The sequence below is a fragment of the Saccoglossus kowalevskii genome, chromosome 16 (assembly GCF_978046115.1).
Source record: "Saccoglossus kowalevskii chromosome 16, keSacKowa6.1, whole genome shotgun sequence".
Taxonomy (NCBI): Eukaryota; Metazoa; Hemichordata; class Enteropneusta; family Harrimaniidae; genus Saccoglossus; species Saccoglossus kowalevskii.
This window is the reverse complement of record NC_140656.1, coordinates 10,492,191-10,515,284: the sequence shown is the minus strand read 5'-3', so window position 1 is coordinate 10,515,284 and position 23,094 is coordinate 10,492,191. Positions and strand designations below refer to the sequence as shown.

Sequence of the window (23,094 nt, the reverse complement as noted above, 5' to 3'; positions counted from 1 at the left end):
GCGCACCTGTAGCCCTCGTTATTTCGCCTCACTTTCTAATTTTGAATTTATTGTGGGTCCACAGTTCCCTCGGACATTTTGGTACGTATTATTAATGTGGTTCATAATTTCGTGAACATGTGTCTTCTTACTGTTCTCAATCTTCAGAGTTTGTGAGATGTTTGTACTAATACCATCTTACTAATGCATCATTACCATACCGGTATTGAGTGTATGATCCAGTTGATCATCAATATTACTATATACGTATATACAGTCACACATAGGTGTGATGTTACAGTGTGGTGATATACACTTTATAAACAGTGAGACTGTAAACTTGTTGGTAATGTTTTGAGAACCGGACACATGTGCAGTGGATGAACTGATAAAATTATTGATATTATTAAAATGTTGTATCGTTTTGTGCTTTTTTGTATGCCGAGAATTTTCCCATCGTCTTTGGACTTTCTGACAAAGAGTCTGAAGAGTAGTGAAATAATGCATTTATTTATCATAATGAGGTGTAATTATGTATTTAAATGTTATCATAATATGAACTGATAACGTCCCACAAGTTAGAGTTAGATTATATAGCTCCTGGACTTTGCTGGATGAATGAACAGGTGTTGTGGGCCAAGTGACACAATAAAACTGACACAGCTTGGTTCTGTGGCTGTTGCCACTGGAGATGTTGCCAAGGAAGCAATTCCACACTTTAGCATGATCTGAAATTTGGTGACTACCACAACCAAACTGGGCATTTAAAATTAAATTCTGAGAAGTCAAATTGGGAAGGACGCCTGGTATTATGGCTGCGAAGGTAGATGCTTCAATTCGTGCACTCCATTTGCTGGCTACGTGAAATTCACCGGGCGACTAATTCCATTCATCATGGCTACAATATAGGTACTTAACATTCCTCACACATGCTAGTTAGTTCTGGGCTTTCAGTTATTATGCTATTATAATACTTGTTATTAGATAGAATTGTTATTTTCGTGGGCAGTTTATTTAAGTGATATTTTACAGATATATATATATATATATATATATATATATATATATATATATATATATATGACAAGTATGGAATGTTGTTTCTCTCTGTTGTGTGATTTTGAATTGGTTAAGAACTTGAGATTTCACCAATAAAAGTGAATGATGGTAGCTAAAACGTGTATTAGACATAAACGTAGTCGTGAGAGTTGTGAGAGTTATCCGCAATATGAGTTAGTTCAGACCCAGAATACAAACATCAACAATGCGGAATATATCCACTATATCCCAGAAATGGTATATTATATTATTTAATTGTTTGCCATGATGTCATGTACACGGTCCAATGCGATTGGTTATCGGTTATTGGTTATAATAAAGAGTCACTGTCAAACGTCATCGATGATCATGTCCATGGTGTATACATCATACTTCTCCCACACAATAAAGATGCGGAGAAGGATAGATGTACACAGCTATAGTAAAGTTAAAGTTAATGTAGCAAGTTTAGATCTGGAGCTCAATGTGGTAGCAGACAGCAAGTAGTCAAGCAGAAACACAAAGATACTGACATAGATCAGGAATAGGTAGCCTCCATAGAGTAGGTTCCATCATTGGATACAGAGTCATTTGTAACCCCTATAGTCTGTGGTCTTTCCAGCTATCTTTGACTGTATGTAACAGTACAATGTACAGTGTCATTCTGCAGGAGCCTTATCCTTAAGCTGTTGACTGCAGAAAGTTTCACAGAGGACTGACTAAATGTTAGTTTAACATATGTTGGTCAATGTCATTGGTAATTAAATAGTAAAACACATAGTTTCCCATGTGTATCCGTACGGTGGGCAGTTTTAATTACTTTACTGGGGACAGCACTTGAAAACTTGACATCATCTTGTGATATAGAATCACAGTTGTTACCCTGCTAGTTGACAGTTCATACGGTTAAAGTTGAACCAGCAGAGTGTAACTTAAACTTAAAGAGTGTCTAATATAAAGCTTACTCAGTACAGCATCGACAACCTGTTTCACACATGGTACCCACATGACACGTTTGATGCTGTGGTGCGTTGCTATGTAACCTAAGCCTCATCACGCGTCAGACTTTCCAGAAATGCGTCACTGATAAACCGTAGTTCACCCAGAGTTTGTATACAAAATAATTACGTTGATTTCGTATTTCAACGAGTTATTTTACAAAATATTATCTCATGAGAAGAAAATATTCCACTGTTGAAGTACGAGTAATTCATGCTGATTTGATAACCCAGGTAAAAACACTAAACCTGACAACAAAATAGAAGAGAATGTGGCCCCTGATTTGACAAAAATACTCTCACTGTCACCCGGGCATTTTTATTGAAATTTAGTATAGGTTTCCCAAATTGTAGAACAAACATTTGTGCTAAAACCGTATTATTGCGAAAACTGGTCTATTGACCTGCGTGGATGTATATATTGTGTGTATAATGCTATAATTATTCTATTGGTATAGTAGTAGCGTCGAGGCATGGGATTATTTCGAAAACCAGGTTATTGACATGTGTTGGTCTATATATTAGATGCACAGTGCTGTGTTTAATTCTTTAACATACTGGTACCGTCTAGACATGGGATTATTGGGAAAATTAGCCTTTTGATAACCTGCGTGGCTGCGTAAATTGTATGCACAGTACCTGAAATCTTTCTGGCTTAATTTCAATTTCTAATTGGGTTACTTGATATTGCAAAATGATTTATTTCAGCTTGACCAAAAAACAAATTGCCCCAGGGCAGCAATATTGAATTTCAATTTCCAGGAATGATATTACGTAGTCAGGTCGCTTTAACGTCATCAAAACGCAGTGATTCTTGAGGAAATCTAACTTCCTCGGAGGCCATCCCTACTGAGCAGCTGAAACCACGTTAGAGGTAAACTCACCCCTTGCCAGTTACCCATTCACTCCAGGGAAGTGAAAAGTTGAAGAAAGCAGGGTTATTCTTGTAATTGACTTATATCAAATTAATTGATATTTACACTACTGTCCACAGTATGTGCCCATGGCTGAGACTGTAATCACAGTCAGCTGTATGGTAACACCCTACACACAACAAATGGAATGTTCTACATCCATGCAACAACTGGTTACGTGGCTATAACATCCACCTAACATCCGAAAGAGCTACACTGACGCAGTTAGAATTTGAGCAAGCAACATGGTTCAACGTACTCTCATCTGTTTTGTGGTCGCTTTAGTTTCTGTGAGGTTTGCAGAGACTACCGACAAAGTTTGTGGTGAGTGTAACATTGAACTACATATTTGTTTGCTTTAATGCATGTTATCTTCTTAAAATTCTTTATTTTGAATGTTATCAAACACAAAATTGTAGTTGTAATATGTATGATATAGTTTTTTTTTATAGTTTAGCGTCAATTTGAACCCCATCCAAAGTTATGTCCCGCGTTGATTTTACTATACAATAACGATCATCCCAATTCGTCTATTTTTATATTTCTTCTTGTTTGCCGACAAGTCCAATTTATATTGTACTTATGTTAACATTTGTTCACTGAACCCGAATGATACCACTTTTCATCTTAACAATGTCCTGCCATGGTGTGACGCAAACACGCTGTTCATCAATAAAAGAAACCCTACTTTATTGTTTCATAAGTGTACAAGTATCGGCAGTAGGGCCATTAAGACCCGGAGCTGGAGTTATCTCATTTATTGGTACTTTAATTGATAACAATCTGAGATGAACCAACCATTTTTATCAGGTTGCAGAACTATCGAGAGAAATTGTGACATAATGTCCAAACTTGTATATTTTATCGTCAACAACTGGACATTGACTGTACCAAATATCACCTATGGTCTTGTTTTAGTATCCTTCGCGTTTATTCACAACAAAAACAATGAATGTACGTGTTATATGGCGTTCTCCCCTTTTCCCCGACGATTCGATTTTTTTAAAAGAAAAAGAAATACAAATAGTAAAATTTATGAATTGCTCAAACTACAAAACAGTACTTCTTTTACGATTCGATTCATAATAATTCAGTACATTGCACTAATGATTCATGATTTCAATGCCCTGACTATTCTCAAAAAAATCAACAGCAATTAGCAAAGACCCCCACATTGAGCAGTCCCGAACTGCAGTCGGCCAGTTGTATACACTGAACACAGGGAGCCCAGGAAATATAATCAACTGTGCGCAGTCTCTATGGGCGAGGGCCGGAGTATCGGCGTGTATCTAGTGTACGGAATAGACACGGGATGAAGGCTCGAGCGAGCCCATATTTTTTAAACTGGAGAAAAGGACAAAAAGAATGAAAAATAAAATCTATAAAAAATACCAGCTTGAAGAATATTAGTTGCTTTATCAAATTTCGCCAAAGACTTACTTTTATTTGACCGATATCACAAGAATAAATCAAGAAAACTATAAAACTCCATTTACGAATAATTAACGGTTACACAGAAAGAACGGCATAATTGGAGGTGTGCCCTGTTCAGAATGTGTCAAGAATCAATCACAAGACTGGTTACGAACCACAGCGAGTTTACGACTCGGTTAGCCTCGCTCAACTAGTTCGTAACCAGTAATAAATCACGTCTAATCTCAACCCTTGAAAACAGCTGACGCTAATCAATTGAAAGGAATTAAATTACGTTCCTCTGTTAACCGATGTCAACAACCTAGATAGCACTCTACTTAAGTTTAATAGCGAGATGACGCTAAACTTGTGATATGAGTATCAGTATAGTACTTACACCAAGTTATTTTCTGGTGAAATAATATAGTATAGACGCTGACTAAGTTTTAATACATGTTTGCAAGTCTTCCGACAAAGCAAATTTAAGCCGCACGTTAGATTATGAGCGCAATGAACTAGCTGATGTTTACTGCTTCATGCAAATTGTATGCATATTATTGCTCATTTATGCAATGCATTATGGGATATTACTTCCCATTGTATTATGATCCCTCAGATATTACTAATTACAACCCTGTAACGTAAATGGTGGAGTCCTTTACATGCATATAAGTCAAATTCCGCGGACTGGAGCACTGTTCAGTTGTGATGACCATTAGTATAAATGCGTAATCTAGTTTTGGTGTTTGGAGTCACAACTTAACATTACGATAACATAACAACGGTTATGCCAGTCTAATGTAGTTGAGGAACGAATATACTTCGCCCATGTTTTGTTGCAATACATGAATATGATTAAATATTGGAACCTTGATATCTATAAAAACAAATACACGGATATCATAAAGAGAGTATCTACGCCAGGTGATAGAGTCAAAGTTATACTCTACTTTGAGTGGGGTTTAGGACTTGCCCACCAGACTCCACATATTAGTCTGCCTACATGTACCACGGTCTGTTGCTTGCTAAATATGCGTTCTCCGAATAGAGATATTTTTATTTTCTCGTGAATAATTGGATTGTGTGTTATGCATTATCCTATCTGAACCCATAATCCCATATAAGGTCATGGGTCGCCTTACGCATGTTTATCTAGACACTGTGAGGGCGCGTTCATTTAAACGTTGTTTGAAGCAGACTTTAACCGTTTGATAACATCCAGCATGTGCTCTAATTTCTTTCTGTTAAGTATATTGAATAAAAAATAGTGCTGGAATATCCAGTAAAATTACAAATTGTCCAAAGTAGCTATGAATTTTAGTCTTGAACATCAACACGCGTAAGTCCGAACCCCAACACAAGAGGACGCTGTTACAAACATCTTTTTTGAATTTCATTTGTCTGTATATAGTCAACACAAGCCCATCATTTAATCTAATACTGATAATAATCCACCTTTGAATCTAATTAGTTACCGAATTTGCATAATTTCATTTTTTTCATAATTTAATTAATATCATTAAGTTTTAAGATAATTCTTTCAAACATAAAATGCAACAGGTTTTAAAATAAATTGTATTCGCTTATATTATATAATATAGATATGAATACAGAAAAATGAGGCGCACCTCGCCACCCAACCCCACCTCGCTAGCGAACATTCTGTGCAATTCACCGGTCATTCGCGTGGCTGAAAATGATAAAAACTTTCGGAAGTCCTGAAGTACAAGAGTGAAATTGGCCATCATTAAGGTGTTTATACGACATATGTTCTAGCATTTATGACTATGCCTTAGCTTTAGAATGATGCACTGGTTATTATAGCGTACGTAACTTTTAGTCTGAATAAAAGGTAATTTCTTATTACCCACGTTGCTACTTTAAATGTACCTGAAATACTGTCTTGAACAGAATTGAAATTATCTATCTGAAATGCAATTGTGAATAAAACTGTTATCTATTTATGGGCAAAGACATATTGACAAATGCTAGCACTTCTATTTATCTAGGTAATATTTGACCCCATCGCCTTTTTTCTATCATTTTTCAGGTCCCGACACCAGTAATGGTTTACAAGACTCAGCCAACCAGGCCAAAGAGGCAGCATTTGATTGGTTGGAATCACAACATAATGATCAATGGGGCTGGGACCACCAGGTCACCCCAGCCGCCGTACTTACACTACAACTGACTGATCCAACATGGTTTAACGAAGAACATTTAGAAAGTCAACTGTCCGTGAAACAACTTGAGATTGAGATGCTCAGTCTCCTAAGTATGACTAGACCACCGTGAGTATCAAAGAAATAACATCATAAACGATAAATATGCAAAACCAGGAGAAAAATCAAGTGGAATGAGACATAACTGTAAAGTGCATATAGTATGCGATATATAATCAAACACAGACAAAAACATTATTCCAGACAATTGGCACATTTTTAACAACATTTTTTTCAGATTCAGGGCAGAGAGTGATTCAGATGAAGATGATAATGGAAACGAGTTCAGAAACTTAGCTGCAGGCCGCCTGGCTAATTATATCTTGGGCCTTAATACTACTTGTCACAAAGTCTCAGATTTCTTCGGATATAACTTACCATCGATTCTAACATTTAAGATGCGTCGTTTTCCAACACAAGACTTCAGCAACTACTTCCAGTATAGTTTTGCTATCTTGGCTCTGTGTAACTCGAATTCACGAATTATGCGTACATTTGTTGATGTAATAACAGAAGATATTGATTTTGGTAGCCATGCTGGTGTGGGTAAGTATGTCATCGATAGTGCAATGTGATTGTATAGATCATAGGCAGGTTATATCTTTTTTTGGTTCCCTGTTTTTCTACTGCAATTAGCTTTTTTTACATTGACGCTCGTTTCAGTTGTTCTTGTCACTACATATTGTGTTGTTGTTTGAAGTGTTTCTTGCCTTGGCAAGGCAATGATTTGGCAAGGTCGTCGATGACACAGGTGGTCAGCACTATCTACAACTAAATACATAACATTCAGAAATGTTTTCCCTAACTGCTTCATACTTTAAACTGATATGGACATCTTTTTATACATCCAATACTTTACGTGCTTCTACAAACATTCTTGTCTTCACACTTGAATACTGGTACTTTACCATATTTAAACTTTTCTAGCTCAGCCAACGGGACTTTCAAGCAATCGTTTTTTTCAAATTTATTCCAAAGCCGCAATATATACACGTTGTTAACTGTGTTCTGTGTGGAAACGAGGATAACACTCTTTGTATTTTATCATAAATATGTCAAGTACTAGGAGACTCTCCTCTTGGTTACACACTCCATTTGTTTTTGTTTGTCTTGATACTCGCATGTTGTTTTCATCAGATTTATTCTCAAAATTTACATTTTCAACATTTTGAACTCTCTCGGGGAACAAGAATATTTATGATCTGTTTTACATGCTTATTTTGAGAAAACATATTTATTGTGTACTCACCTAGTAATGTTATCTATCGTATGTGTTCATTGCATTGCAGTATGTTTGTTTTCCGTTTGTAAAATGCTCAATAAAGGAATCAAATAGCAGATCAATATTGACCATGATATTATATTCGGGTTTGTCTAGATAACTGAATTTCACGAGTAATTAGTTAATGGCAATCTTGCAAGTCGAATTGTTTAACATTACTAATATAAATCTTACTTTACAATGTTGATTTCACCTAAATGTGTTTAGCTTTTAATCAAACCATGTATATATTTTGCAGACATAGCTGCCATGGTCGTGACTGCATTGTCATGTCTACGAGACATGCCAGAGTTTGCTAATCATACGGATATAAATGAGGCACTGCAGCGAGGAATAAGCTATATAAATGAACATCAGGAATCAGATGGTAGTTTCGGAAATATACATGCATCGTCCCTTGCCTACCAAGTAATTACCACGTCCATTACACATGAAAACTGATATCATTACATATGTAGGCACATTCAGTGGTTAAATGTGTAATGTCTCATTTGAGGACCATTCAAACTTGTGGTCCAATTTGTTTATTTGTCGAATCGTTGATAATAATAATACTACTATTATTTCATACCAAGCAGTTCTTATGCTATCTGTGATAACATTGAATACTGATTTGATGTTATCAGTATTTTGATTTGCTTTCGAGACATTGAATGGTTATATGACATTTCAATATTAGGCTTATATGGCAGCTGGAGTACCTCCCTCTGAATGGCAGTGCACGGACCTTGTTAGTACACTCATAGACGAACAAAATCAGGATGGTTCATTCAAAGGCCAACTGATGGCGACAATTCAGGTACTGCCAACGCTAGCAGGAAAACACTACAGTCACATCAACACAGAAATGTGCCCCACAGAGGAAGAAGGTACGAAATAGTGTGTTTTATATTTGATTGCATACATTAAAATCGACTGAATGTAATGTGGCCACCACTGTAACATTCATTTTCGAAACCTGACAGATATTTTGAATTATCTTGTATTTATTTTGTAATTCTTACAATATAACAACTAATAGTAACATGTTAATCTGAGGATTATATTGTATAGGCTTTAACATGTACATTTCATGGTACACTTGTGTGGCAGTGACCATTGGTCCGGGTATGATCTGGCAGATTAATATGTTTACCTGACAGTATATCCTTACATATGAAAGGCAAAACTGACTTAATGGTTCACTCACAACATCACAAGAATGAAAAAGATGTAATCGTCGTGTTTGTGGATAAGTCAGAAAATCGACACTCTGCACAGTTCGTGACTTTTCATACTTGCATAGTGACTTAATGAGTTTTTGCTTTAGAATTGCATGGTCTGCAAGATAAGTTTACAATTACCATTCTGATTCATACTAACGCAATTCATTATCATCTGACCCACTACAGACTATTGCTCAAATTAAAACTATTTTAGTAGTTACTTAAAACGATTATCAAATATTATCTTCTTTCATATGTATTGGTCTGAGCACTACTTTTACGACTGTTATAGAACTGGTTCTATCATGGCTATACAGCCACCTGCTTGTACTTTTTTTTATTAAATCTATATTTGTATTGTAGTGATTACTTTAATACTCAATGCAAGTTTTTCAATCCACTCAAACAAATTCTATATCACATGATTTTCAGTGCATCAGTAATAATGTAAAGTTGACAATTTTTACACTGTTTTCCGTATTGCAGTGAAACGCATACTTGTCGCCATTATTTTAATTACTTTATACTTCATGGATTCTCTGGGAAACTGCTGGGTGTTCCTTATTCATATCACACACACTGACTAATTATTGACAATCATCACTCAAATAACTGTGATCATATCCCAGTCTTCTGTGATTAGTTCACCCTCATTTATTATTTACATAAATGATCTACCTAATGCCTGTAATTATTTGTCATGTTGATTTTCCACCGATGATGCAAAATTTAATATATTAATTCCTCTATATCTGATTGTGGTAAATTACACATGTATAGAGTTTATTTATGGTGCAATAATTGCAAATGTAATAATATTTTCATTCTCAAACAAGAGATCATCATTGCATAGACTTTAGTCTAATTGGTGATTCTCTTATTTAATCATTGCAAATACAATATTCTCATTCTCAAATAAGAGATCATTTTATATTCTTAAAACTGAACTATTTTGATAACATCGTTCAAAAGTATTTAAAAACCCATTGCTTAAAAGGTGACCCCCCAAATCTAAACACATAAATCAAGCTCTGCGCTTTTAAATTTACGCTGCGATACAAATTATATATTAAATGGTAAACCAGAACTGGAAAATAGTATTCCTTCAAAAATAGTCCAGTTGATTATACTGTCTATTTTATTTTCAGAAGAAGAAGATATTCCCGAGTTATTTGATCACAACGAGGGCGGTGATTTAATTTCCATGAGCATATCAGTGATTAATGTTCTTGATGATAACGAAGAGTTAGGATCATTCAGCTTCTATGTAGCCTCTGGGTATAATCTATATAGCATCATGCAAGGTCTTGTATTATTCACTCAAGGAAGCTTTAAGTAAGTTGTTGTTTTTTTGGTGGGTATTATGCGATGAAATGGCAATTTGACTAATATATATGCTATATTTTTCTTAAAATAAAGAAATGATGGAAAAAAAATAGATTACAGCATTTAAGTTTCACATTATCCTCTGTACTCCTTACTGTTGGTATCGTAATATGGATATATGCAACATTATAGTAAAATCGCCAGCTTTCTACCAGGATAAACATTTTATATATAATATAATATATAATTAATTTATAATTCTCCTAATCTTACAGTAGGAACGAACCTGATTAGTTTCTCCGCAGAACCGCCATAACTACTGTAATTTTAAATTACTACAGGAGTGTAATACACTTTCATTCGATACCTCTATATATTTATATATTTTCAATATCAATAATTTTTATCATACTTATATCATAATATTTATTCTAAACAGCATAACTATATACTATTGTCATTATTTTTTACAGTTTTGTACCCAAGGATACCACATGGGGCCACTTCATCGAATCAATGTATGGTATTAAAGGCGATAATGTGGCTAAAACATTCTGGCATATTTCCAATCATGACGAATCACTGTCAGTTGGTAAGTCTTAATTATAATACAGATAAACATAATTGACAGGAACTACATTTATTCTGCAAAGTTTTTATATAGTAAAGCAACCTACATAACTCATTTGAATACATCATTAGCGTCTCCTGGTGTCGAAAATACAGACAAAATCATAATACGACAGTATGATAAAAAATATTTAGAAAATAAGGTCACTTAGTGATTTCATCTAAACATTATGTAAATTACCAATAATGTCGATTTCTCCTTGAAAAAACAAAACATTATCAAACAATTCATAGAACACAACCAATATTATCTTATAACAAATGCCTCAACCAATCATAACTCTTATTAAAGAAAATAAACTAACCATCCAGTGATACTTTTAGATAGAGGAACTATATAAGAGTTCAACTATGCAACTGTGAATGGCAAAACTAAATTCGAACTACTTATATTTTGCAGTAGCCATTGTCACTCCTTAAAGGCACTATAAACATAATAATTTATCAGGATTTAGGACCAGTTCTAGTAACACATAAAAACAAACACAAATAAAACGGTAGCAAAAAGTATCATAAATTCATCTCGCTTTCCACAAACAAAGGTAGTCCTACCTTCTTGCGTTATTGTACTTCTATACGAATGAAGCATTGAAAACTGGTCACTTCAGGAAAAATGCCAGAAATCTGCTTCACAAATCCTGGTCATGAGGTTATACTGCCACTAACTCTGTAAGTTGATGTGGAATGTTAACATCTATTTTCCAAAAATGTATAAACAAGTTAGCACAACAAAATATATGGAGAATGGTCATTTCAATAATGTGACTGGTATTCAAATAAGTGCAGGAAATATTATACATAATTATTATTTTTCACTTCGCAGTGAGGATAAAAAACAGTAAACAAAGTGAAGTAATTATTGAACACATAATGCCTGTTGTTAAAGACTATTGTTTTATTTCATCTAGGTGTTGATTATTTTTTTCCTGAAGATGGTGATCATATTTTCTTCAAGTTCATAAGCTACGCTTAGTAATATTGATGCAGAACGATTTCCAAGTTATTTTAATCGAATTCGGAATACCTCGACAATTCAAACTGGTGATATCTATTGACTCAAGATGTGATATTGACTAAAATGAAATGAATGCATGTGATTATACAAAGTAACTTTAATTGTAAGATTTAGGAATCATTTATGAAGCATTACACATATCAATTATGTGTATTGACGTTTTATGCATGTATACAAAAACTGGTGGCAGTATTTATTTCACGGACTATCAGATTTACTGTACTCATTTAAACTATAATAATAAACTATGCATCATAAATAGCAAATTAAGAAATTTTGTAGCCGTATATACACTTTAAGTTAATTGTGTGATATTTCTGAGTATCTAGGCATTAGATAAGTGGGTGTACAGTGAGTAGAACGCGTAATGTTTAACTGGTGCTTATAGTCAATCACAATCTTGGGTGACCGTGGCGAGGCCGACTATTCTTGGGATTTAGAAATTACTGTCGGGGTATATGTACAGAATATTATTTGAAATGAATCACAGCATGAATCAATATAATAAGTGGCTGTAGCAGTGTTGTATTACCAAAATATTAGTGACTGATATTCAGGATACAAAAAATACATTTCAACGGTCACAATAGCTCCACTGTTTCAGAGCCATGAGTCTTTCCCTAATGCACAGAAGGAACTAATCTAATAGAAGTCCATCCAACATACACATATATCAAGTATCAAAGCAATAAAATTGTTGATCAAAAATAGCAAAAAAATTTGATAAAATGAACAAATCGGATAAACGTTCACCCAATGTACATACATACTAAGTATCAAAACAATTGAGTTTAAAAAAGTCGAAAATAGCATTTTTTACAAAAACGACAAAAAATATTCATCAAAAATAGAGAATTGCAGATATCGTCACGGAATAAGTTCACTCAAGGTATCCATATATACCAAGTATCAAAACAATCCAGCAAGTAGTTTTCAAGAATAATCCGAAAATAGCATTTTTTACCAAAAATAGATAATTGAAGATATTGTCATGAAATGAACAAATCTGACAGAGGTCGACCCTAGGAATCCACATGCGAAGTATCAAAAGCAAAGATCAAAGCAATCAAGGAAGATGGAAATTGTAATTGTAGATGAACGGACAATTACCAATATGAACAAAAAACAATGACAGGGAATAAAAATGTTACAATTTGAAAATTACAATTCAAAAAAAGTTGGAATATTTTTAATTGTATTTCGATTCAGTCACTACTCATTCTCGCATTTTCCTCCAAACACTCAACTGTGCTGAACATATCGTATCACTAGTTTATACCCTCCAAACAGCAATGTCGTATGGATGTGATAACAATCTTCTTGGTATGGGCAGTTTGTCTAGCCCTAGACAAAAGTAACGAGGCAGCCATGGCCATAGGCACGGTAAAAATAACAAAAACGTTATATTCCAGTTCAATGACCTGTTAGCTATGCCTGATCAACCACTACGTATTCACACCATTTTGAATACAGTATTCGAATGTTAAGAGCATGACTAATCTTCATTCATCGGAATATCGACTGTCTTCTATCAGACATTGCCAATATTTTATATTTTCAATAGTGAGGACAGAATTCATATTCATAAAATAACAACATCAGTAATATTCTTCACAATAAACTAGTATTGGAGGAAGTACCTGATTATTTCAAAATACAATACAAATAGCCGCCCATAGTTTTGCTTTGCAAGGCATCGAACACTTCTGTTATGAGTTGTTTTGTGAATATATTGCTATGTTTGGCACTAAAAGAAATCACATGATATTTTGCATTATTTAAACTGCCATATGAAACACTAGATTAGAACATGATGAATATCTTCTTAGAGATTGTTGCAGTCAGAACGAGTATGAATTGATTTGAATATTATAGAGTATTTTGCAAACACTGATACATACATAATGAACAGTGAAAAAAACCAAGTAGTGATCCTTGTAGGACGCAATTCCAATCAGACGGATGGCCGTGTATTGTCTAAATTATTTAAGCGTAATTCCATGATAAATATACTATGCAAGCACAACTAGTATAATTTTTTCCATGCTCCTAATAAAGATGAATTAAAATAGCCGTGGTAGCTAACACTACATTTCTGTAGCTAATTGCCAACTGGTTTAGTGAAACTGCAGAGGTCAATTATTATGAAGCAAATTTATATAATTGCAATTATATGATTTGTATTGTACACTATTGAATTTAAATGAAAAGTATGCGTTGACTTATCCAACCAAACACAGTCATGTTACATGATAGAAATTTCAAAATCCATCTGGGTGCTGGAAAGTAAGTTGCACTAGGTGTCACTCTTAATGGCATACTGCACGATTGACACAATATACTGTGTTGCGTCATGGCTGGTATTTAACATTTTGCTGCTCAAGATTTGTATCCTTCTTGCCACATGACAGTTACCGACCTTGCTGTGGTGTGTGAAGTGCGTGCTGTCATCGCATTCACCCCTTAATGTCCGTGTTAGTGCATGGTACACGTGGTGGCCGCGTGTACACTGAACTGTTGCAGGGCCATATAACCATACAAAGTTATGCCGGAGGCGTGTAACCATGCAAGGTATTCTTGTATATTTAAATATACCTCTAGAAAGTAATCTTATTATAACAGAATGGTGGTTATTTACATAACATGTCTCTCCCACAGAAAACATAAATATAGTAACAAACTGACATCTCAGCTGAACCTCTCAGAGAGCGAGCAAGGCGTCAACAAAACTCATGTGTGGGGAAACCTATATACAAAATAATCCAGTATAGGGGGTGTTACTTGCCAATACAGGCAATGCACTTACCTGCAAATAGAAGTTAACTAGTTTTTTTCTACCTTAATCCAACCCAAGGGGACCTTTGACAATACGGTGAGGGTCATGCTCATAGTTCAGCTTTTGTAGTATTTGTAAGAGCACATGTTCTTATTAATCTGGCATTGGCAGTGACTTTTAGTCATCAGGATGATGCTCAAATTCATAACTCTTGTTACAGTAGTGGTTGGTCTAGGGACTAGGAATCCAACACAAAGGAATGCACGGATCACATAGATTGTAATCTTGCACGCAAATGTATCACACATACACATAACAGTAGAACCTCTCGCTACACAGCAATGACCACAGTTGAAGAGGAAATCATTTTTGGCATATTATTCACGTAATACAATATCAGCCCTGGTTGGTACTCACATGGCTTGGTAAGGCTGTGAAACAAACTGCTTTATCGTCCACAAATAGTAAAGACTCACAGAGTCTGAGCCAATTCGTCTAACCTGATATTTGTTAATGGTGGTGCACCAGATGAATTGCAATAAGTTTTGACGCCCTTAAATGGCTGGGTTTGGATAGGTACTTCTAGCGCCTAGCACCTTTCAAATTCAGCTGAAAATACAATATTTTGTATTATTCGTATATAATACTTTATTACTTTTAGTATTTTAGTCTATATAAGTAATACAAATGATATTTTTTACGGATTAGATTACAATCTTTCAGAGGACGTTTGCCATGTAAGAATATTTTAAATAATGATTATATTACAATTTACTGTGACCAACATATTGTTGAAACTCAATTGAATTGTTATGATTATCTTTATTTGTAAATTCCAAGTTTAAATGCTGGTCGATCAAAAATAAGCATAATTTCAAAATCTGTATCTGGAATAAATATAATATGAATGCATATAAAATGAACTGTTAACCTTCAAAAGCAGGGAAAACAACTAAATGATACAATTATTATTATTATTTGTAAAAGATACACGAAATTATGCTGTCATTGAATCCTTAAAGACCTGCTATGTCGAAGTATATACATTCAGTTGACAATTGCTCATCAATTCCATAAATTGTAGCTATATATCAATTTTTAATAATAAGATTTGTAATTATTGTAATTATGTATGAAATATAGTCTTCACGAAAATATATATTTTGTCCACTGTATTTTCAATCGTCAATAACATGGTCAATTCATGCTACAACTACTGCAATTTTTAATAATAAGATTTGTAATTATTAGTTTTGTATAAAATATAGTCTTCACGAAAATATATATTTTGTCCACTGTATTTTCAATCAAACTACTCAAATTAAATACATTCATTGATCATTGTATATTCTAGCAACTGTATCACCGTGTAAATAAGAGTTCAACATCTGCCACTGCTTTCAGACTGTCACACTGAAACTAATTGTGGCCTTTTCTGCCACTATACTAGATAATGTATGAATTTAACTACATATTTGGATTATATCAAAGACATCAATAATATTCAATGAAAATATACATGCGCTGGCATCATGAATATGTTGGTAATAATGTTGATTACCCAAATTCGAGAAATGTATACGTGTCTGATTGAATACATTATATTACCTAGTCTATGTTGCAAAAAAGTATATATTTGGTAAGTGTAAATGATAGTATCCTTATGCCCATAATTCTTGTGAAATGTATATTAGATTAAAGAAAGTTAAAATTAGCACAAATGTGGTTGCTGGATAAAAGAACAAATCTGATGATATTGATTAAATGAAGTGGTCTTTGACTTAAAAGTTGTACCATCTGAAGAAGAGTTCTCCAAGTGAGAATAAAATCACCAATACTAATGATTGGGGGTTCTTTTGCTGGCTGCCACTCTCCACTGTGTCATCAGTTGCATCTACCGCAGCATAGCTGGTGAATTTGAAGATGATATTATCATCATTGTTGGGGTAGTAGTCATCCACGCCTGGATAAAAAAGAAAAAAAGACAATGATCATGTAATATATATAACAACATAAGCGAAAAAAATAACAAGTACAAACTGTCCAAACTTTGCTTTATCTGGAATTCAGATTTGTGACGTGAGCTATTATCTTTGAGATTTTGCTGTAACACTGATCTTTTGAAAATGTGGACATTAAAATGTAACTAGTGTCACCAAGTTGCATTGATGTTGTCATGACGATGCTATGGGGCGACGCCCTCACTGGCGGAGTCCACATGCCGTCATGACAACGCATGCAAAGTATTTAGACTATTGGTTGAACGATTAACACTGTCGTTTATAACGAAATGGGGGGTTCTAGCGTATTAAGTGAGAAGAGGACCGGGGGCGTATGGTGACGATTGTAGTTGTAATAAATATCTGGATATACTATATTACTGGTGTCCTTATGATTGAATGGTGCATATAAGTGTCGAGCGATCCTAGTGTACCACTCACTGCCTTGCGAGTTACCCATTCCCCGTTACAACCACTTCCCGTATATTCAACCTGACGAACCATCCACCCATAACAACCCCTGATAGACGAAGCCCGCATTGTTTACATTAGTTAACTAATTTGTTCTTGTGGAATTTTGGGTTGGATTTTGCGTTCTTGTAATTGGACTTATCAATTTCCCATATGTAATACGATCTATGGTTGGGTATGTTACTTCTACTTTGCATTCCATGTAAAGGAATCGTGAACATCAACAGCATTGTAAAAGCTATTATATAACAGTGCATCTATCACGGGTGAGCTAGTTTTACCTATGGTGGCTAGTATTACAATGTTTTAGCTAATTACCAACCAGTTAGTGAAACTGATTGAACCAGTTACACGACTTACTCTTGTATTGGAGCACTATTGAATGTACCTCGCAGAAGCATTGACACATACTAACACATGCTCTACTTGAATGTAACTGTTCTGAAATCCATCTAGGAGCGAGCGCTTTTCAATTCAATGCACAAATATGGATATTTTCTACCTATGCACAACAAACCGTATTTAGACGCTTAGAAACCCTCATAGTGCCAATTAGTGATCACATACGAATTTTTCTCTCCTATGAGCAAGTTACACACTTACATTTGGCGGCAAACCTATTTATGCAACACTCTCACTACTTCACAGATCTTGAGGATAGTATAGCACTATATTTTATGTCACAATGAACAATATAGTGTTCAGTTGTTCTCGACTTGGACTTATATAAATTAAACTCACCGACTGCCAATGGTTGCGTGTAGTTGTAAATGGCCCAGTATGTTTCATCCACAGTACTGCTTTGAATGCCATACATTGAAGTGATATAGTGACCCCATGCAGAGTCCTCAGCAATAAAACTTGAATACGAAAAGTAGAACTTCAGAACATGTAGTTTTATCACATTGTTTTACACAACATATACTAGCACTCTTTCAAAATTATCCGAGATGCTTCAAAAAATTTACCATAAAAGCAAAGACATGTTACACAATAGGTGGTGGCTCCGTTCACAGCGTGATATCGCGTATTACGTAAAAGGCGCGGTACGAATGATTTGATTTTGAAATTGAATTTCTCTTTTTATAGTTCAATGTCGATTTGACTAACATTCAGGAAGGAATGTGGCGTTGAAATATACTACTATAATTCATCAAAACTGACCATCATCAAATCATCATTATTTAGCGTGGAAATACCCAAGAAATAGTTTTGCGTGTGCTGAATCCCACGCGATGTATTGTATTGTTTGTCCTGGTTTTACGTTCGATGTCAGGCATAACGCGGGATCTCGCAGAGAACCAAAAATATGAGTAGACGTATAGGTATATCAAACACTTACTTGAATTCCCCGTCAGTGGACGCCTCTAGAGCAATCATAATGCTATACAGATTATTCCCAGGGGATACATAGACGTTGAACTTCCCTAATACCTGGTCATAGTTGATGGTATCAATAACAGTTATAGACACCGAAATTAAGTCTCCGCCAACATTTTCCCAAAACAGCTGAATGATGTCTTGCTTGTCTAAGATTATACAGAGATAAATACGATTTTAGGAATATAGAACATTCTTACGAGTGAGACAATAAGTGATTTATGTCATGGTGAAGACTACATTAGTGTCATCACCGCCAGACGTGTATGTCTTACCTTTGTTCGATGTAATATTGCACATTTCAGTGTTGATTTCACTGTAGTGTTTGCCGACCAGCGATGGCAATACCTGCATAGTTGTCATCAGGTGGCCATTAAAAGAACCGTCGTCGTCTTGCTCAGCCAGGATACTACGAATAAGGTTTTCACACTGCCATTCAGAGGGAGGTATCCCAGCAGCTGTGAAAGCCTGAAAGATCACATTCAGGAAATGTTTATTTTGCTTTATGTCAAATCAAAAGAATTCTTTAAGACATAGGTTTACTTAATTACATGTGTTGGATTTAGTTGGTCCGCACATGCAAAATACACATACTTAAGTTTTTTGTAGATTCCTAAATGTTATTTCGAACATTCAATAACCTTAGCGTCGCAAACTAAATCTATAATCAAATACCTGCCATTAACAAGAAATTATTGTATGAAAACCTACGAAACGCACATTGAACATTCAGATATTGAACTTTAATTTGGTGAATGTATTTTTGACGTTTAATATCGAATTTATAACTCAATGAAAAAACATATAACATTTTCAAAAATACCACTATATATAAAGTACTACATACAGGACATTCAAAAAATATTTTGCAGTTCCATGTTATTGTTCTGATTATTGCTGTCTCATGCTTTCAGATATTTATTATCATTTTAGAACTTTTTTATCACAAAGTATGTTTTTACTGTTTTTACATTTTCAGAACTGTTTTACTGGTATATAATAGTAGTAGCAATAGATTTACTCCAATACACTAATGCCACTGCTAGCTATAGTATATGCAATGTACATGTGTTCATTCATTGTGTACGTGTGTAGTAATTTACCTGATCAGACAAAGCTGATGCAAATATATTTGCATAATTACCACTTGGCTCTTGACGACTGCGTAGATAATCGACACATCCATCTAGTGTTGCATTTATAGTTGCATCATTCACAAACTGTGCCATATGCGACATACACGTCAAAGCCATGGCGGCCATTGCTGTTGTATCTGCAGAAAATAACAATTCATATAATATTTTTAATGTTTTTAAAATATATAATGTCGGGTAAAAATTGTTACATACATGGACTGTTACGTTCATTCCAGGAAAGTGGAGATCGACGAAGAACATCTAGAAATGGTTTTTTTGTGAATAATCTAACCATTTAAATATATTATAGCAATATTGTTATTAGTAATAACATCTTACCTACGTCACCATAGAAATAGCTGCCGTCATCATCCTGAAGTCCTTTAAACATATTAACAAAGGAACTGTCGATATACGACTCGGCATTGCAAAGAGCCAACAGTGCTAGGCTGTATTGAAATGGATTGCTGAAGCTCTCAACTGGGAAATTGTGCATTTTCTGTTTCAGAAGTTGAAGTAAATCATGACCGTAAAAATCGGAGACATCGTGGCAGGTGGAATAAAGAGCCAGAACGTAGTAGGCAAGATTTCCAGCCGGCAGATCGGTGGATTGTTCGGCACCGCTCGTACTATTGTACCTGGAAGACAATTGGTACTTTCACTTTAGGATCTACTACTTATGTTGTGTTTTTTATAGCTTTCCGTGCAATAGATTTAAATTGAAACTCAATATGTGCGTGTTATTTCAATGGTTTGAAAGTTCGCTATGTATTGCTAAATATTAAGCATACTCACATACACATCCGGAGATGAGAAAGCATTTCAATCTCAAGTTGTTTAACATTTAATTGACTTTCCAAATTCTCTCTGTTAAACCAATTGTCATTGGTCAATTGCAATACCAGAACAATGGTCGATGTGTCATCCCATCCCCATTGGTCGTTTTGTTGTGATTGTAACCAGAGCGAGGCATTCTTATATGCATTCTCAGCCAATCGGTTCAATTCATCACTGGTATCAGGCCCTGCAAGGTGAACGGAACTAGTAAAATGAATATTATAAGCCAAAACAATTTATTCGCATTGACCACGCAAAAATAACAAATAAATAAAATACTATTAATATTCAATTCCAATAAAATTCAATACGATTAAAAATAACAAACATAATGGCCGCTCGTCGGTTGTTATTAGATGTCAATGTGTCGTACAGGTTCACTGGGTGATGACACAAAGTACAGTACAATTGAGTACAGTACAGTACGGGTATATATCAACCGTAACGATGAGTAGTTTTGTTGTTTTTCTTTGATCCATAACTGCTTACACCAATAACAGAAATGAAAGATGTTTGCTGTGAGCACAAACCAGAGCATACAACTGATAGGTAAATAGCGCATATTAAGTAGTTGTGAAAGCTTCTCTCACAGTAGATTCAACATACACACTCCACGACCTGTCGTACGGTCTGATTTCAGTTGTGATATTGTTGTTTCGGTCGCGAAGTTGTTGGCTATAAAGCGAGAATTCATTTAATTTTCATTCAATGTTGTATTTCCCTCATTGTCTTTTTTGGTGTCGTGGATTTACGTTTTGTTAGACTTGTTATTGTTATGATATGTTGAGGGTGTACTCTACTGCCAACTTGAAATGCAACATACCATTAGAATATAAAATGGAATGGTTGGTTTCACTGAAATAGTTTCGGGTCACCGACTTGCTGGTATTAGCTGTAGGTGCACGTGCGCCTTAACATGTAACATGGAAGTAAATACACCCGGATGATAATTCGACTATGAGGTGCTGCGCAACAAAAGTCCTTTGTTGTTTCGATATATGACCAGCTGAGCTATTAATTAAGTCACATGAAATTTGACACCTGAGTGCGAGTCAAAGACTACAAAGTGATCGGAGTACGTGCATTTGAAACACGGCCATACGTACAAAAAGCGTTGTTCTACAAAAAATTACAAACAAATCACACATATTTGATAAAGAATCAACTCCACACCCTGAAAACAAATCGAAGCAACAGAGTGAATAAAAACAATAATTTTAATTGGTGACTTGAATCAAAACCTATATATATATATCATTATATACATGCATTTGGTTGAAAAAAAAAGCAATTTTGAATTCATTAAGATCACGTTGATCTGGTCAACAACTGAAAACTGAATTGTCAACAGAACTTTGGTCAATAATGGTTTGTTAAACTGGCTAAGCTGTGGTGATTTTTTAAAGTTAAATTATAATAATAAGAAATTAGGAAAAATTGTTTTGCGAACTTTCGCAGTCACAGAAGACATTTAAGACATTTTCAAGATAAATGGCACACAACACCCATATCGCCGAGTTAGTTGCTTAGTTCATCTATGCAAGAACTAAACAGATGTGGTGATAGAATACTGCCTTGCCTAGTACCATTTAAATATGAAATCTTTTAGAGAATGTGAATCCCCAGCGTACGTTAAAATGTTGATTATTATTCGATTACATAACAATTAGAACACTTCCATGCAATAACTTGCAAAACAAGTTCATGAAATCGATCATTTCTTTGGGTAAAAATTACACATATCGGTTGGAATGACCTTTTCTAAAACCAAATTGATAGTAACTCGTACGAAGATACTGACCACAGTTCTTCAAAATCAGATTCGCATACAGCTTCGAAGTACGCATTAAATCAGACAATAGACCTTGCCTAGGTACAGACTTACCACAAACCTTCTCTGCAACGTTCAAGGAACCGAGAGTTATCAGAAGGAAAACGATAAATTTTCCAGCCATTATGTCTTGTTATGGAATATAACTGCGCAATCACACTAGGTCTGACTGCATTGTGACTTTAGGTAGCAAGGCTGCTATTGACTCAATAGGATGTTGCAATATGACGTCATTTGTTTACGTTTTTGCCAACCGAATCAATTTCAAACATGCTGAGTTCCTTGGTTACAGTTCCGGGTATATTTTATTATGTGGCTGCAGTTAGCTGGAACATTACACCTTGAAAATTCAAGACGTGACGTGTAAGCTTATTCAAATACTAAGAATATATTATGTATAAAGTTATAAACACCGATTATTTTGCGATGAATTAGTTGTTATTTAGACATGCTATGATATATTTCAATGTGAAGAAATAATCGAGCAGTTACAACACATTATGTCGGATATTGCATTTTTTAAATCCTGTCAAACAATTCCCGTAAAAGAGTAGGAGCCTTTTATTATATATTTTGATCTGTAATTGTGTTTTATCGTTTTTTTTCGTGAACTGTATAGGCACATTTTGTATATTGGTTAA

General features: G+C 34.8%; 2 protein-coding genes across 3 annotated transcripts; one reads left to right on the top strand and one right to left on the bottom strand.

Annotated features, from left to right (window-relative positions):
* Positions 1-3,113: 3,113 nt before the first annotated feature.
* LOC102810305 (cobalamin binding intrinsic factor-like) lies at positions 3,114-12,296 on the top strand. Of its 2 annotated transcripts, none has more exons than XM_085491013.1 (8): positions 3,114-3,253; positions 6,393-6,633; positions 6,803-7,110; positions 8,085-8,254; positions 8,526-8,715; positions 10,203-10,386; positions 10,851-10,969; positions 11,916-12,296. In XM_085491013.1, exons 1-8 carry the CDS (start codon positions 3,175-3,177, stop codon positions 11,978-11,980), a joined length of 1,356 nt encoding a protein of 451 aa, XP_085347139.1. In that variant the 5' UTR covers positions 3,114-3,174; the 3' UTR covers positions 11,981-12,296. The 2 variants fall into 2 exon arrangements, with proteins under 2 accessions (XP_085347139.1, XP_085347138.1); XM_085491012.1 differs by having other exon boundaries at positions 10,200-10,386.
* Positions 12,297-15,586: 3,290 nt separating this feature from the next.
* Positions 15,587-22,655, bottom strand: LOC102802891 (cobalamin binding intrinsic factor-like). Its single transcript, XM_085491011.1, has 8 exons — positions 22,508-22,655; positions 20,581-20,809; positions 20,125-20,423; positions 19,753-19,922; positions 18,925-19,117; positions 18,612-18,798; positions 18,011-18,129; positions 15,587-16,761 (listed from the first exon to the last, which is right to left on the bottom strand). Exons 1-8 carry the CDS (start codon positions 22,575-22,577, stop codon positions 16,580-16,582), a joined length of 1,449 nt encoding a protein of 482 aa, XP_085347137.1. The 5' UTR covers positions 22,578-22,655; the 3' UTR covers positions 15,587-16,579.
* Positions 22,656-23,094: the final 439 nt, after the last annotated feature.

What these genes read in the sequence shown, in the direction of transcription:
- LOC102810305 (XM_085491012.1), top strand. Translation starts at nt 3,175, where the DNA reads ATGGTTCAACGTACTCTCATCTGTTTTGTGGTCGCTTTAGTTTCTGTG. An exon ending in TGGTAGCCATGCTGGTGTGG is followed by an intron (nt 7,111 to 8,084) that starts GTAAGTATGTCA and finishes TATATTTTGCAG; the next exon opens with ACATAGCTGCCATGGTCGTG. An exon ending in GTGCCCCACAGAGGAAGAAG is followed by an intron (nt 8,716 to 10,199) that starts GTACGAAATAGT and finishes TTTTATTTTCAG; the next exon opens with AAGAAGAAGATATTCCCGAG.
- LOC102802891 (XM_085491011.1), bottom strand. Translation starts at nt 22,577, where the DNA reads ATGGCTGGAAAATTTATCGTTTTCCTTCTGATAACTCTCGGTTCCTTG. An exon ending in CATCAGCTTTGTCTGATCAG is followed by an intron (nt 19,118 to 19,752) that starts GTAAATTACTAC and finishes GTGATCTTTCAG; the next exon opens with GCTTTCACAGCTGCTGGGAT. An exon ending in CAATATTACATCGAACAAAG is followed by an intron (nt 18,799 to 18,924) that starts GTAAGACATACA and finishes GTATAATCTTAG; the next exon opens with ACAAGCAAGACATCATTCAG.